Source organism: Otolemur garnettii, unplaced genomic scaffold (assembly GCF_000181295.1).
Source record: "Otolemur garnettii isolate 467f Iridium unplaced genomic scaffold, OtoGar3 scaffold00119, whole genome shotgun sequence".
Taxonomy (NCBI): domain Eukaryota; kingdom Metazoa; phylum Chordata; class Mammalia; order Primates; family Galagidae; genus Otolemur; species Otolemur garnettii.
Window position 1 is genome coordinate 5552962 of NW_003852514.1, and position 14846 is coordinate 5567807.

Genomic DNA, 14846 nt, shown 5'->3' on the forward strand with positions numbered 1-14846 from the left:
GGCTGTGGGAGACAGAGGGTGATGATGGGGTCAGAGGGGGCTGTGGGAGACAGAGGGTGATGATGGGGTCAGAGGGGGCTGTGGGAGACAGAGGGGGCTATAGGGGATAGAGGGAAATGTTGGGGACAGATGAGCCATGGAAACAGAGGAGGATATGGGGAGACAGAGGTAAGCATAGGGACAAAGGGGTCATGGGGAAGAGGCCTTAGGAATGACGGGCAGGTGCTCTGGGGTGGGTGGCGTGGCTGCAGGTGCTATGGGCAGAGGCTCCCTTGGGGGAGAGGCACCCTGGCTGCTGAGATGGCATCAGGGAAACTGCCCTTGGGAAGTGGGGAAGGTGGATGAGTGATGGGAGGAGTGGCAGACTGCACAGGTCAGGATCAGGCTCCTCACATGAACATCTGAGGTCAGCAGAGACCAGGCTGGCTTCTGTCTGTAATATCCCCTTGTCCATGAGTTCTAAGGCCCTAGCTGGGGGTCCAGTTCTGGCACCTTCCTCACCTGCTTGACTGAGGAAGGGAACTCAGGGCCTGGCTTATATCAGGATGGGGCAGCCTGGAGGGCAGCCTCCTGGGCTGTGTGGACAGGGCACTGGGCTGGGCATGAGTGTCTCAGCAGAGATAAGCTGAGGAGGCTAACAGAGGGTCCAGGCGTTGCCCGTGTGTGGGACAGGCTCTGCAGGCAGAGGTCAGGGGCTGGATGGAAAAGGGAGCAGGGAGTGGAAGTGCTGGACCTCTGGGGGGAGGGGGTAAGCCAGGCAGCTGCCCTGCTGAGTTAGCGTGACCCCGCCAGAAGCCCAGCCAGGGTAGGACATCAGAGAAGGACGCCAGGCTTCTGGCCACCCTTGGGGAGCTGGGCCGTGCAGGCAGGCAGAAGCCGCTGAGTGCCCATTCACAGCAAGTCCTCCCACAGTGGAGGCAGCAGGCCCAGGGCCACTACTTACACGGGGCAGGCAGGGGGCCTAGGAGAGCTGGAGACAGGCAGGGCGGGGGCCCCGCTGATAGGGGGCCCTCGGCTTCTGGAGTCCCTGAGCCCCTTTTCACCAAGTTCAGGATGTCAGAGATCCTGGACGCTGGGGCGGAACAGATAAGACATGAACACAAGGCAGACAGATGAATGAGGAAGTGCAGAGCAGAGAGCAGGGAGGGAGGGAGGAGGGTCCCCTGTTCTCTTCCCACAGATCTTGGGGTCAGGCTTGGGACTGGGGCCTGTCTCAGCAGCAAGAAGTCCTTGGAGCTGAGATGCAGTGAGGCCTGAGCCTCTGGGGCCTCCTGTACTATCCAGTGGCCTGAAGCAGGAGTGTGGCCCAAGACTTGCCCTGCCTGGATGGTCTCCCCATGGGCCAGTGGTGGCATCTGGTCAAGGCTTGCCCAGGGTGGGGGTTACTGGGCAGAGGCAGCCTCAAGGAGACCCAGCGTGGGCCTGTGAGGGATGGGGCCACGGCCATGAGTCCATGCTCAGCCTGCCCTTCAAAGTGACCCCTATATCAGCAGGGCCCCAGCTACTTACATGGGGCTGACAGCGGGTTAATGGGAGCTAGAGGTGGGCAGGGCAGGGGCCCCTCAGCTTCTGGGGCTCCTGAACCCCTCCTCACCAAGCTCAGGATGTCAGGGACCCTGGGCGCTGGGGTGGAACAGATGAGCAGGTGGTAGGCAGGAAGCCCACACAGGAAGAGAAGATGACAAGAGGAGACAGACCAAGGACCCGAGAGAGAGGAGGAAGGTTACAGTTAGAGGACCCCATAGCACAGCCAGGGCCTGTGAGGATGGAGATAGAGGTGAGTGTCTGGGCCCTGTGAGTGTCTAGGGCCTGGGATGGCCACAGAACACTGATGAAGGCTAAGGGAGTCAACACAGGGGCTGTGCCTCCAGGGTCACCTGCTGGGGCCAGCAGGGCTGCATGATGTGGCCACCTAGCCACAGGCAGCAGAGGCTAGGTCCAGGGAGAAGGAGTAATGGTCACTGTAGGGCCACGATGGCTCTCAGTCCTGCCCTGACTCTGCACTAGCCCCAGGAAAGCCTGGCCGTGCTTCCCTCTGCATTACGGGGGTGCCTGCCCCCACCTTGCGGGGCTGCTAAGGCCTCAGCTTCTTTTCCACTGCAGGATCCAGGCCCAGCAAACTCCCAGGACCCCTCTCTCACTGCTCAGAGCTTCTAGCCCAAGGGCAAGGGCAGAACCTCACAAGGAGGATGCCTGGACAGCCTCTGTGCCATTGGCCTTAGGGCTTATTTCAGTCTGTGGGGGAGTCATGCAAACCTAAACTCTCTGGTGTCCAAGGCCTAAAGTCCTCTGCTCCAGCGCACAGGGGATGCTCAGGGACAGTGTCATAGCTGGGTAGGGTGGGCAGGAGCTAGGTGGTGGACCAGCTTTTGGGTTAGTGAGTTTTCTTCTTCCCCAAAGTGGAAGAATGACTGAGCCCATCAGGCCCCAGGAGAGGCCCTGACAGGTGTGCCTATGTGACCACATGACCAGTGAAGGCTGGGGACCCCATATGGACACCCTCGAGGCAGCAGATCACATCCTGGGGGTGCATGCCCCAGTGCCCTGGGGTCTTCTGAGGGAACATGAAGGACACCAGTCTGGCTCAGCATGGGGTTCCAGCCCCTGAAGCTGGCATGTGGCAGAGAAACCACTGCAGGAAGCAGCTCCTGGGTCAGCAAAGGCAAACACGGGAATAGCCCCACAGCTGCCCGGCCTCGCGACAAGTGTAAGCAGGATGGAATCGCAAGCTTAAGGAACTTTAAGAGAAAACCAACAATGTCGTTGAGCAAATTCTACCCACAAACTCTTCTCCCATGGGAACAGAGCTCCTAGATTCCTGGAGCGAGTGCTGGTCCTGGGGTGAAGAGCCAGCCCCAACTCAAGGCCAAGAGACTGCCTGGCTGCTGGTCGTCTCCACCACACCACCCACATTGGGCAGGCCCGACACCCAGGCTCAGGGCCTCTGAGCCCATGCACACACACCCTCCGTGTCGTAGCACAGCTGACCCAGCTGAAGTCCCACCCGCCTCAAAAAAAGCAGCCGGCATTGCTGAGGCCACTCAGGGAGCAAGGACTTGAGTGCAGGTACCTTTAGCATCCTCGTCCTCTATGGTAGTGTTGGCACTGTCAGAAGACTCCTGAGGAAACATAGGGTAGAAGTGGGTCATGATGTGACTGAGGCCAGGTGGAATGCAGCCGAGGTGGGTAGGCAGTGGGGCTGTGGGGGGCCAGTTCAGGCTCTGGGACAGGTCTCCTCCCTGCTCCGTCAACAGGGCCAAGGCCTATGGGGACAAGTCCTCCTGCAAGGCCTTAGCCCTGGACACCCACATACAGCAGGGACCTTAGAGCTGCCCTGTGTGGATCCCAGGAGGACATCCCCACCAGGCGCCCCCCACACGGCAGGCAGCACAGTTTCACCAGGGGGCAGAAGCTGGCCCTGCTGCCCCACATCCCCGGCACATGAGGGCCTCAACTTCTCCCAACAAGACACACCTGGCAGGAAGACTGGTCTGCGCAGTGGACTGTCTTTAATAAGAGAAGAAACCAGGCTTTTTAAAACTCTAACACACGGGATTTGGCTGGCTCCCAAAGAGGCAGGAGCAGCTAGCATACTCCCAAGATAGTTCAGTGGCTTCCAGTAGGTCTATATGTCCCCGTTAGGCTCCAAGAACCATGGTCTGGCTTCAGGCAGGGCACCACTGCTGCACACATCCTCTCCAGAAGAGATGAGACCCCACAAGGGTCACCTGTCCCTCAGGCTAGATGTCCAGCCAGGCCCCCATCTCACCTCCTAGGTGGCCTTAGAGGGCAAGGTGGCCCTCACCCTCCCCCTGTTCAAGGGCTGCTGCCTTCAGATCAAAAGAGCACCCATTTGTCACCAAGTCACCAGGAGGCCTGCTCTGGTCTGCAGAAGAAACATCTTAAAAGGTCCTCAGGGGACTAGCACCTGATCTGGACACTGCCAGGACACCCTGCTCTGGGCCCTAGACCTAGGTGAGGGTTCACCAAAGCCCAGAAGGTTGTTTAGGGACCCCCACAGGGAGGAGAAGGTGAAGCCATCCCAGATACACACAGGTGTCAGGGACACCCATCCCCAGCTGCTAGGTGGGGGCCATGCCCAGGTCTCTTGGCTGCATAGCATCCCCTTGGACCCCCAGTCCCTGCCCTTTTCCCCCTGAGAAAGATACTGACCATGGGCTGGGCAGTGGCACTAGCCAGAAGGAAGTAGAGATCCCACCGAGGCACCCTGGGGGCTCTGAAAGGAGCCCATGTCTAGGCAGGGCCCCGGTTCCAGGGCTGTGCTGGGGGGCAGTGCTGTCTAGCAGTCCTGCAAGGGCTTGGTCACCTCCCCCTCCCTCCCACCACCCGAGAGCCAGCCCCTTCCCCGGCCCAGGTGATGATGCCAATGTGATGGGAGCTGATGGCCAGAGCAGAGAGGGAGCAGAGAGGGGGGGCCGCTCAGCAGGAAGCGCTAGGGATGGAAGGGAGGGCACAGCCAGGAGGGGCAAGGGCCTGGTCCCCAAGGAGTGGACCTCGCTCCATATATCAGGGAGCCCTGGTCTGCCACTTGGAGTCCTGGCCTGAGCACCTGGGGGCTGAACCATTTGCCTTGTCATGGCCCACACAGGGGCTGGGCAGCTCTGCCCTGCCTTGGGGAGAGGTGACGAGAGCCTCTCATGGCACAAATGCTGCCCCAGGACAGCACCCCAGACCCCTCTCCTGGGCCCCGGTGCCTCTTGCCTAAGGACAGTGTGAGGAGGAAAAGAGGCGCCAGTACCTTAATCCCGTCCACTGGGTTATGGATGACGGTGGTTTGAGGTTCCTACAGAAGAAGGAAGACACAGAGGAAGGAAAGAGAAGGAAAGTGAGAAGAGAAGGGAGCAGAGACCACCAGGAGGGGAACAGGGGAGACAGAGGTGGGGTGGCGGCCAGAGCCTGCGAGAGAGGAGAGTGCAGAGCAGAGTGGGACAGGCATGGAGGCAGTGGAGCGGTGGGAATGGAGCAGGCCAGAGGAGGGGCTGCTGTCCAGCGGGGCGATGGGCAACACAGGCCCTAAGAAGCTGCAGAATGTGTGTGGGTGCTGGAAAAGCCAGGCTCTGCCTTGGGGAGTTCTCCCCTGTCCTCTGCTGCCTGACCCTCTGTTCCAGCAGGGGAGTCACAGGTTTGAAGATGTCATGGGGGTGAGGGTGGTACATGGGATGGACGGAGTCTGAGACGGGGCTGGCTGTGAGGCTGGCGTGTGGGCTGGCACCAGGTTACCCTCCGGCCACGGCCCAGCCACTCTGAACAGCTCCCTTCATGGGAAGCTCTCCTCTCCTGGGGCTAGGGGGTGCCCATTTGGCAAACTCAGCCTTCCCATGGGCACCCTGGGACGGCTCCCAGAGCTGAGTCTGGGACATTTGGGGGACACCAAAAATGCAGACTCAGGAACCTGTAGGCCAGCAAGCCTCAAACCTTTTAGGACAGCTTGGGATAGCTATCCTGTAATGGGCACAACACAGTGGCTAGTACTCACAGCCCACAACTCCCACATCCGTTGGGAGCACTATGGTGTGGTTCACCTGTAAAGGAGCCACCCCAGAGCAAGGGGGCCAGAGCTGGTTGGGCACCCTTTTGAGAGGCAGTGAAGGCACAGCAGGAATGTCATGGGCAGCCCACCCTCCCAGCAGGGAGCCCCTCAGGCAGCCACAAAGTATGCTGGCTCCTACGGAAAGTCACTGACAGCAAGCCTACCCTGCTGCCACTGGCCCAGACACCTCCCCACCATAACACTGGAGCCCTGTTTCCCCATGGGACGTGAGATGTGCCACTCAGGGCTGCCCCCCTTGCACAGCCTGGCCCAGCCCACTCAGAGCCATACCCTGGCTGTGAGCTCTGGTTCAGCCCACTGAAGGTGGCAGAAGAGGGGACGGTCCCTGGTGGTTAGGGGTGTCCTCCACCTCACCAACCTCCTGAAGGCCTCCTGGGGAGGCACCCACAAGTCAGTGCAGGTGAGGCTGGGTCTCTTTCCTGTACCCAAACATCGCTGGCACCAATGAGGGACTCCCCAAGCTGCCTCTGCACCTGTCTGAACCTAAGGCTCCTTTCTCCTCTGGGGGTGCCAAACCCTCCACTCCACTACCGTCAGTGCAGTAAGGGGTGAGGGGCTGGGAGCCAGGCATGTGCTGCCAGAGACAGGCCAGGTAGGGCCAGACCCCACCTTCCCCCTGAACCCCCTCACAACTGGGGGTGCAGGAGAGGCTGAGAGGAAGGGGCTGCAGAGCTCAGTACCAGGGCGGCAGGAGGAAGCGTCCCTTTAGGGCTGGTGACGGCTGCACTGTTTTTGGTGCTATTCGTCTGGGGCTGTGGAGAGAGGGAAGAGGAGCCCTTAGGTGGGAGAAGTGGCACACCACTCCCCTTCCCCATGTCTGCTGGGTATGGAGGGAGGGAACCCTCCAGAGCAGGAGCCTCAGTGGCTGCGAGGAGAGCTGCAGGGGCCAGGGGCAGAGTTGCAGGCTCTAGGCCTCATGGGCGCCCCAAGGCTAAACAAGCACCTCACCTTGACTCCATCTGCTTTCTTGTTGAGTAAACTCTTGGCTGCTGCATTGGGAGAGAAGAGGCATCATGAGTGATGGGCCTGGGGCCCCCTGTAGCCCACCCCATCTTACCCCTTTTGCCGCCACTCTTTCCCCAGGAGCATGGTCCAGGGGTGGCTTCAGCCCCCAGTCTGGCTCTGAGAAGGCAGCTGGCGTGTCCTGTGGGGGAGCTGGGCCAGTACTTCTCAAGGACCCGTGCCCCAGAACAGGCCCCTTCCCCAACTATCCTCCATGATTCTGGAGCTTCCACAGGGCACCGAGATTTCTCCTTGGGTGCTGGGGAGCCTCCCAACCCTGTACCACTTGGCTTCCAGGTCACATGCAGGTTCTTCCAAGAGGAAGGCAGGACGCAGACTCCCTCCCACAATGGGAACACAGGACGAGCGGCGCCAGGTTGGTAGTGGGGGCAGCTGAGCTGGACACTGGAGAGGGGAGGGAGGGTCATGCCCTCCATGGGTCTCCACTTTTCCAGGGGTGCATGCGCTACAGCTGGACACCCAAAGAGGGCTTGTCCCAAGCTCAGCTCAGGCACCTGCCCTGCTCTCAGCCTCCTTCTCGCCTTTCCTTATGTACACGCCTCTTGGTGAACAGGACTCAGCTCTGCACCAGTGCCCTCTGCTCAGAGTACTTGAGTGGCAGCCTCATGTTCCCTCCTGAGCTGTTCCTGGCAGCTCTGGCCTTGGGGCCACGTCTGAGTCAACAGAGGCCTCTTTGGCCACAAGGCTCTGAAGACCCTCCTGATGTAGCAGCTGGACCACCATATCACCCCAACACGCCCCCTTGGAGGTCAGGATGGGCCTGGCCCAGTCCACAATATCTACACCCACCACAATGGTTAGAAGTGTAGTCACAGAACTGGGAAAAAAAGAAAAAAGAAGGAAGTCAGCTTACCTTACAGAAAAGGAAAGGTGAGAAGGGGAGGAAATGAAGAAGAAGAGAGAAAGAAAACAAGGTTTGTGTTGGTTCAAGCAGGAGCCCAAGTCTGTGGGCCCAGTGTGCACCAAGAGCCAGCGACTTGTCCTGGACCTCCCTCACCAAGAAGAGCCAGGGCGCAACAGGGACAGAGAAGCAGCCAGGCTGGACCCGCCAGGTGAGATGATGACATGGGAGATGTGAGGTCCCTTATCCCTGGGCCAAGCGGGGAAGGCAAGTGGCACAGCACCCCACCCCCATGCCTGGTTCTGGGATGCTGGCCGGCCAGGTATGAAGTCAGGCTTTGCGGCCTATTTTGAAGGGGGACGTGGTGTTGCCCACATGGGCCAGGAATAGTCGGGCACACAGGGACCTAGAGCTACAATGGTTCTCAAATGCCCTGCCCAAGCAGCAGCAGTATTACCTGTACCATCAGAAATGCAAATTCCCAGGCCCACCCTGCATCAGACCCTCCGAGGGCCTAGGCATCTGTTCCACAGTTGCTCTAGGTCAAGGGTCCTCAAAATTTTTCAACAGGGGACCAGTTCACTGTCCCTCAGACTGTTGGAGGACCGGACTGAGGGCCCGGGATGAATCGGCTGCTAAGCAGGACAGGCAGCGGCGGCAAAAACACCTGGCGGGCTGCATGTGGCCCGTGGGCCATAGTTTGAGCACCCCTATTTTAGGTGGTTCTGACACTCTGAGGTTGTTCCCCATTTCATTTCAGAGTCCAGCAGGTCTTGCCTGCTGCCTGCTGACCACCTCCTTCCCTTCCCAGATGTCCACTGCTGCCAACTCCATGGCCAGGTCCCTCTCAGGTTCTATGTGTGCACATAGAGTCACGACTGCCCAGTGGCTGCAAGTGACCCTGGGGCCCTGCATGGTGGCCCTAGTGACCCTCTAGTGGGCACACAATTTCCGTTCACAGCCTCCCTTCCCTCACAGATCTGTTAACTCTCAAAAGTTTTGCATCAACCCCACGAGTCACTCCCAGGATCCAGGGAGCAAGTCTTTCTAGAACTAACCAGAAACCTGACTCCTGAGGCCTCCTCATGAGAAGTGAAGGGACATAGGCATTACCTGTCTCTAGACCTGCTCCCTGCATCTTATCCTCCTAGGCCTGAGCCCCAACCCCAGTGTAGCTGCAGCAGGGCTACCTCCCTGCCATGCTAGGGCACCCCTGCCCAGTGTCCGCTCAGGACCAGAAATGTAGACTTCCTATTTGCCCCCTCACTGTGGCTAAAATCTGCCTCCAGGTAAGTCATTACAGAGGGGAAGGCCAGTCCTGAAGACTTGGGAACATGCGGCCTGGGCCCAGCACACCCCTTTGCTTGTCTGTGGACCCTGCTTTTCCTCCTTCCTTCCTCGTCTCCAACACATGTGACTCAGCCCCCGTGACGTGTGTCTGAACCAGCTGACCTGGGCAGCCCAGTCTGCCCCTGGTGCAGGAGCTGGGGCACCTTGTCCTTGCTGGTGACCCACACGCTGGGAAAATGGGCTCCTCCCAGGAGCCTGAGGAAGGAGACAACAGCCTCACCTTGAGGACACTTGCCATGAGCAGCTGAGCAGGTGAGGGAGGGTTCCCATCCCTTCCAGAAATACACATTTCAAAGCTGTGGCCAATCAGAATGGGAAGTTTGCAAAAGGTAGGCTTGGCCCCATCTCTGTAAGGGGAGGAAAGCAGCAGCCAGCCCTGTAGCATTCCTAGCTGGGGGCTGTGTTAGAACCAGAGCTGGCTAACAGTGGTCTGAGACTCAGTGGGGGCCAGTGTGGCACCTTGGGCAGCAGCAGAGGTAGTCAGATGATTCTCACAGAAAAGGGGGTGCCTGAGTTAAGCCTGTGGAAGGGTTGGTGCTAAGAGGGTTCCACAGAGGTCCCTGAGTCCATCAAAGCTCACGTTTCCAAACTGTGCTGCTGGAGATGTTAACAGTATCAGTGGGGGAGAAAAGGACAGAAGTTCATAGTCAAGTGGGTGGGAAATACCCCATATGAACTAACCACTCTGCTGACTCAGGCCACTGCTTTTAATCAGTTCCCTAAACATCCCTACTAGTGAACCCCTTTTGTAAACAACCACATCTACACATCTTGGGTGCCATGTGGACCCCATGGGACAACTACATAGCTCCTGGCCATGAGTTTCTTGGGCCACTCATTTCCTGGACTTCATATCTACTGTCCTGGACTAACTCCAGATTCACTGTGGCCAGAATCCTGTCCGCTTCCACTTACATCAGTGTTCAAAGGCACAGGCACATCTCCCTTGCTATCTCAAGTTAAAAGTATCTATTAGGTGTAACAAGGGTCAAGGCTGGACCAGGCAGCCACAGGCATGTCACACACCTGGGCGAGGGGCTCCCAGGCCTCTGGAGAACAAGGAGGAGACCCTCTGCCCCCCACCTTGGAAAGGCCCTGAGTCTCTCACTGGGGTGACTGCTTCACCCTGTAGCTGGCCAGTGCGGGTCTCCTTTGCGCTTATGCCCGCTCAGTGCAGGACAAACCCTGGCCAAACTGCAGCATGCTCACACAGCCAGGGTCTCCCTGCTGACCAAGGGGGCTCTGCCACACAGGAGGTCCAACCAATAGTGCCAGGCTCAGCCATCATCCCTGGAGAAGTGAGATCCTGCTGTATGTTTGTGGAGTACAGCTGAGCTAGCAGGGCAGGTGGGCCCTCAGTCCTGCCTCTGTCTCACCCCCTTGCTGGTCACACTGGACAGCCATGCTGGGCTCTGTCCACATGCACTGACCAACCCCCCGAAAGACAAAGTGGCCCTTGGCGCCCAGGGCAGAGCCACACATGCATGGGCTCATGCACCCCACGTTCACTTGCAGGCAGCCGGGCATTGCAGCGGGAGCCCCGGGCAGAGGGCGGCGCAAACGCGGCTGTCTACTGGCACTGTTCCCTGGGCAGTAGGGCCTCCCCAGAAGCAACTAGCCTCGTCCTTTTCTAATGTCAGCACCTGCCACATGTGCCCAGAAAGGCCTGTCGAATGAAGCAGACTCAGAACTACCCTCCCTGGTGTTGCTGCTGGTTAGGTCCACAGGCTCATGTGGGGAGAACACACGCCCCTCACCAAGGGCAGCCTGAACCTCCCGGGAGGAGGGTTCTCTGATCAGGCAGGCTGCACAGCTTACCCGCTGGCGTTGTTAGTGGGAGCTGGGATGGGTGGGCCTCTGGAGGGCAGTACTCAGCACTCTAAAGCCTTCTTCCCTGCCAGTGCTGGAGGCATGACAGGAAACTGAATCTTGGCTCAAGGGGGACCCAGGAGGGCTCTGTATGCTCAGTGGCCTGCTGAGGCCAGCTAAGCCTAAATTCTTGCCAGCCCTTAGCTGTGGAACCTACAAGGAGGTCCAGGGTCACCCAGCTCTCACAGGTTCTGCCCATGGTCACAAGCTGGCAGGCAGGCAGGAGATGACCTGGGCCTCTAGGCTCTGCCTCTGGGTCCTGCTGGGGGGACCCAGGCCCACTGGAGGAGCAGGGTGGCAGAGCCAGCCTTCTCCCTTCCTGGTGCTTGGGGTCAGGTGAGGAGAATCTTGTAGAAAGAACCTAAGATGAAGCCTTTAAAGCTGCCAAAGGGTGCCCAGAGACCCTGGCTCTAGAGCACCCTGTCCTGCGGGGAGTTCTCAGCACAGACATGAAAGTGTGGGACTTGGCAGCACAGACCACCAGCTCCGTGCAGGCCCCTTAGGGGCAGGGTGTGGATCGCCCAGCAGAAGGGACTGACCTTGAGCCCCACAGGCTCTCCTGGGGTCATGCCTCTGCCTCTCTGGCCCTGCTCCCCAAGGCTCTCCTTTCAGGAGTCAGACCCCAGTAGCAGGCCTAGTGGCTCCCTGTGGGGTCAAGGCCATTCTGAATCAGGAGTCTCCAGATCCCCAGACTTCAGCGGCTAGGACCAGGTGACTTGGCATGGCCTAGGGGTCACCTAAGCCCAGCCCCTCCTCTTACAGATGAGGAGTCTAGGGGCTATCTCTTTGCCCTCGAAGTAGGCTCTGCTGGGATTATGACCACAGTGGGAGCAGGGGCTCCCAGGGGCCTGCTGGCCTCTGGGGTGGCTCTGGGGCCTGGCCAGCGGCTGCGTGCAGCAGGGGGCTGCATGCTGGCAGGAGGGACAGGCGGGAGCGGGTGGGAGGCTGGTCAAGACACATCTACCTTGTTCCACCAGCCCCATGGTGGTGCCGGAGGCCGCGGTGGACATTGTGGCCGGAGCGGTGGTCTGTCTGCCCACTGTTAGCACCAGGTTAGAGACGAGGGGGAGGGAGGGGTGGGCGGACACAGACGAGGGGGTGGGCAAGGTAAGGGAAGAAAAGAGACAAAGGAAGCAGAGAAGATTAGAGTTAAAGTTTAGGTGTACGATGGTTCCAGAATCCTTTTCTCAAGTGAGTGAAAACAAGATTGGGCTGATCGACACCGAAAAGCGTTTGCCTCCTTTCTCCTTAGAAAACCCCAGCGGGGGCTTCTCATGCCCTCTGGGGCATGGTGGGCTCACAACAGACACGACAGTCCTATTAGTGTTGGTGTGATTGTATGCACCCATTCCCGGCAGTACAGCATCACAGCAAAAGTAACAGGATTGGGGCAGGGAGGGGTGCCAGATGCAAACGGACAACGAGAGACGGATCACAGACGCTCGCACACTGAGTATCAACGACGGAGAAGCCACAGGCACAGCTCGTCCAGGTCTGGGTCGCTGGCTCCACTCTGGGGCTAACACATCCCCAGGTGGGCCTGCCAGTGCCCTGGGCCTTGGGGGTCTCTAACAGACCCCCTGGAGGCCTCATTTTCCCGTCATCCACCCTGAGTGACTGAGACAGGCAGCCACAGCTTGTCCAGAATTCAGAAGGAGGTCCACAGAGCCTACTGTATCACCCGAGTCCCCTCCGCCTGCTGCCCCCCACACAACATGGTATTCAGAGTGCTCAAAACAACAAGGAGGCCACAGAGATGCCCAACAGACGCCTGGACAGACACATGCGGCACTGTGCTCCAGAAGTAGGCAGCAAAGACACTTGTGTAGAGGAAGGGGACACAGACCTGGCACAAAAGTGACAGGGTAGGGGAGGGGATGGACCTTGGACAGTCATCCAAGGAGAGAGCCTGGCAGGGCCAGGTGGGCAGGAGGGGTTTCGAAGCTGGGGCAGAGGCCAGGTGCAGGCTGGCAGCAGAGGCCAGGGGCCATGGGGCTGTGAGAAAGGAGCCTTCCCACACCACCACAGGGCAGGGGCAGTGAGTCTGCCTAGAGAAGAGTCTCACCTGAGAAATTCCGGGTGGCCAGCATGGTGGTGAGGATGGCCCCCTGGGGAGAGACACAGATAAAGCCAGGGTAGTCCTGTCAGTGCACCCTGTTGGCTTCTGGCCAGAAGATCATCCCCCTTAGCCTCACAAACGTCTGGCAGGATGTGATCACAGCCTTCCCAAAAGGTAAGAGTTTCAGGAACCCAGCAGTTTGTCCCAAGACAGACATCTATTTCCAGAATTCAAACACATCCTGGACCCTAAACCAGCTTCGAAGACCCCCTGAGCTTCAGAGATTGCTGGGGACCACAGGTTACCAGGGCAGCTCCTCAGGGGTCTGGCTCCCTGATGGTTCTTCCTTTTCCTGACAGGATCAGAGCAGTAGAAGCTATCCTTGGAACTTTGGGGAGAACAGCTTAGAGACTACCCCAAAGCTACCAGGCTACTGTCCCTGGGCTCAGGCCTGGGTCTCTCCCTTGGCACCAGGCAGCCAAGGGAGATGACCATCTCAGGACTGTTAGGACCAGTTTTGGCCAGCAGGTGGGTCAGGCATGCTACTCATGCCCACTTGTGCCCTCTCCAACCTCCTTAGCCCATCCAAGACCAGTGCATGACTCTGTTCTCCTTATCAAACTTGCTCTGGGTCAGAAGCTTTTGGACCCACTCATACTAAAGAGGGCATGACTGCTAGAGGGTGTGTTCTGCCTGCAGAGCCCAAGTGTGGCATCTGTGGGGAGCACCGTGGGCAGGTGCTGGGTCTAGAGGTGCAGGGCATTTTTGGACTGAGTTCACCTGTCACATCTGGTCTGGAATTTGCCAACACCCACAGTCCTGGGGGAAGGAGCAACTTCTGGGCCTGCTAGGATCCCCCCAGGTCCCCTTCTCTTTAGCATAGGGTGCCATGGGGGGGTATAGGGGACAGTGCCTCACCTTGAGCTTCCTCCGGGCATTGAACTTTTTCAGACATTCCACTGTCTCTTGTCTGTGCATCATGGAGGCTACTGTGGAGCGTTGCTGCAGGGAGAGGGGAGGTCAGAAGGCAGCTAGAAGCCCAGGGGGTCAGGAGAGGCCAGGGCAGCAGGGCTCACAGCACCCCAGATCTCCCATATGCCAAGAGCCACCAGCCACCACTGCAGCAAAAGGCCACCTGTCCCCACTTGCCTACAATTTTAAGCCTTATCCCCTTGCTGGCCTTGCTTGCTCTATCCCTCACAGATAGGACTGAGGTCAGAAGGGAGAAGACTGGTTTACCCTCCAACACTCTCTGAGTGCCCAACCTCACAAACCTATCAGCATGTCCCAAGTCAGAGGCCATGAGTAACATGGAGGAGACCCAGGGGACTATTGTATGTGAGGAATAGGACCCTATGGCCCTCCCAGGGCCCTCATCACGGGAGAGGTCTGAAGCTATCTCCACTGGGAGCTTCTCCCTGCTGTGGGCACCAAGGACAACTCACGCAGACCCACGGGTGCTTCAGGGCCTCGTGGGCTGTGATGCGTTTGGCAGGGTTGATGGTCAGCATCTGATTGATGAGGTTTTTGGCTTCTGGAGTGACAGTGTCCCACTCAGGGGATGGAAACTGCAGAAGGAGACAGGGCACAGGCTGAGTCTGAACCCCCTCCCCAGGCAGGGCCAGGATTCTCCAAGGGGTTTCACCCTTATCCAAGAATCTGTGGGTTTGGCCACAGGTGGCTTCACCCATCTCGCAGCCTCTTCCCAGGCTGTGCCCAGCTGGCCAGAGCCAGGGGCAGGGAGCAGGTCAGAGCAGGGGTTCAGGAGCACTTACGTCATAGGCACCAGCCTTGATCTGCTGATATAACTTGTGCTGGTCCTCATCCCAGAAGGGTGGATAGCCCACAAGCAGGATGTACAGGATCACCCCTGTGGATGGAGCCCATGAGCCCCGTACCCACGTGCAGGGCACCACCATCCACAGAGCCCATGCCCTGTGCACCAGCACCCAGCTCCCACAGCCTTGTGAGGGTACAGGGGTCCTCAGCATTCTTTTTCCCCCTGCCCTGTGCTGGAGACTCATGGGCAGAATGGTACGACCAGCCCCCCCACCACCCTGCCCAAGGCCAGTCCACTCTGGTGCTCTCTGCCTCTGTGGGAGGGAACCTCTTTCCCAGGAGGTGGCCTTGCC

General features: G+C 58.8%; 1 protein-coding gene across 12 annotated transcripts in view; it reads right to left on the reverse strand.

Annotated features, from left to right (window-relative positions):
• Nucleotides 1–14846, reverse strand: part of CAMK2B (calcium/calmodulin dependent protein kinase II beta) — a 107051-nt gene that overhangs the window by 13000 nt on the left and 79205 nt on the right. For 2 of the 12 annotated variants that reach the window (XM_003797575.1, XM_003797569.2), the window contains exons 9-17: nt 14490–14584; nt 14160–14282; nt 13633–13716; nt 12721–12763; nt 11620–11694; nt 6521–6558; nt 6253–6324; nt 4760–4804; nt 3071–3119 (exon numbers count right to left, since the gene is read on the reverse strand). In XM_003797575.1, coding sequence (XP_003797623.1) covers nt 3071–3119; nt 4760–4804; nt 6253–6324; nt 6521–6558; nt 11620–11694; nt 12721–12763; nt 13633–13716; nt 14160–14282; nt 14490–14584 — 624 coding nt within the window. Of the gene's footprint in view, nt 1–943; nt 1073–1509; nt 1624–3070; nt 3120–4759; nt 4805–6252; nt 6325–6520; nt 6562–11619; nt 11695–12720; nt 12764–13632; nt 13717–14159; nt 14283–14489; nt 14585–14846 lie in introns of all 12 variants that reach the window. The other 10 variants (XM_012809974.1, XM_012809976.1, XM_003797574.2 and 7 more) reach the window with 10 other exon arrangements.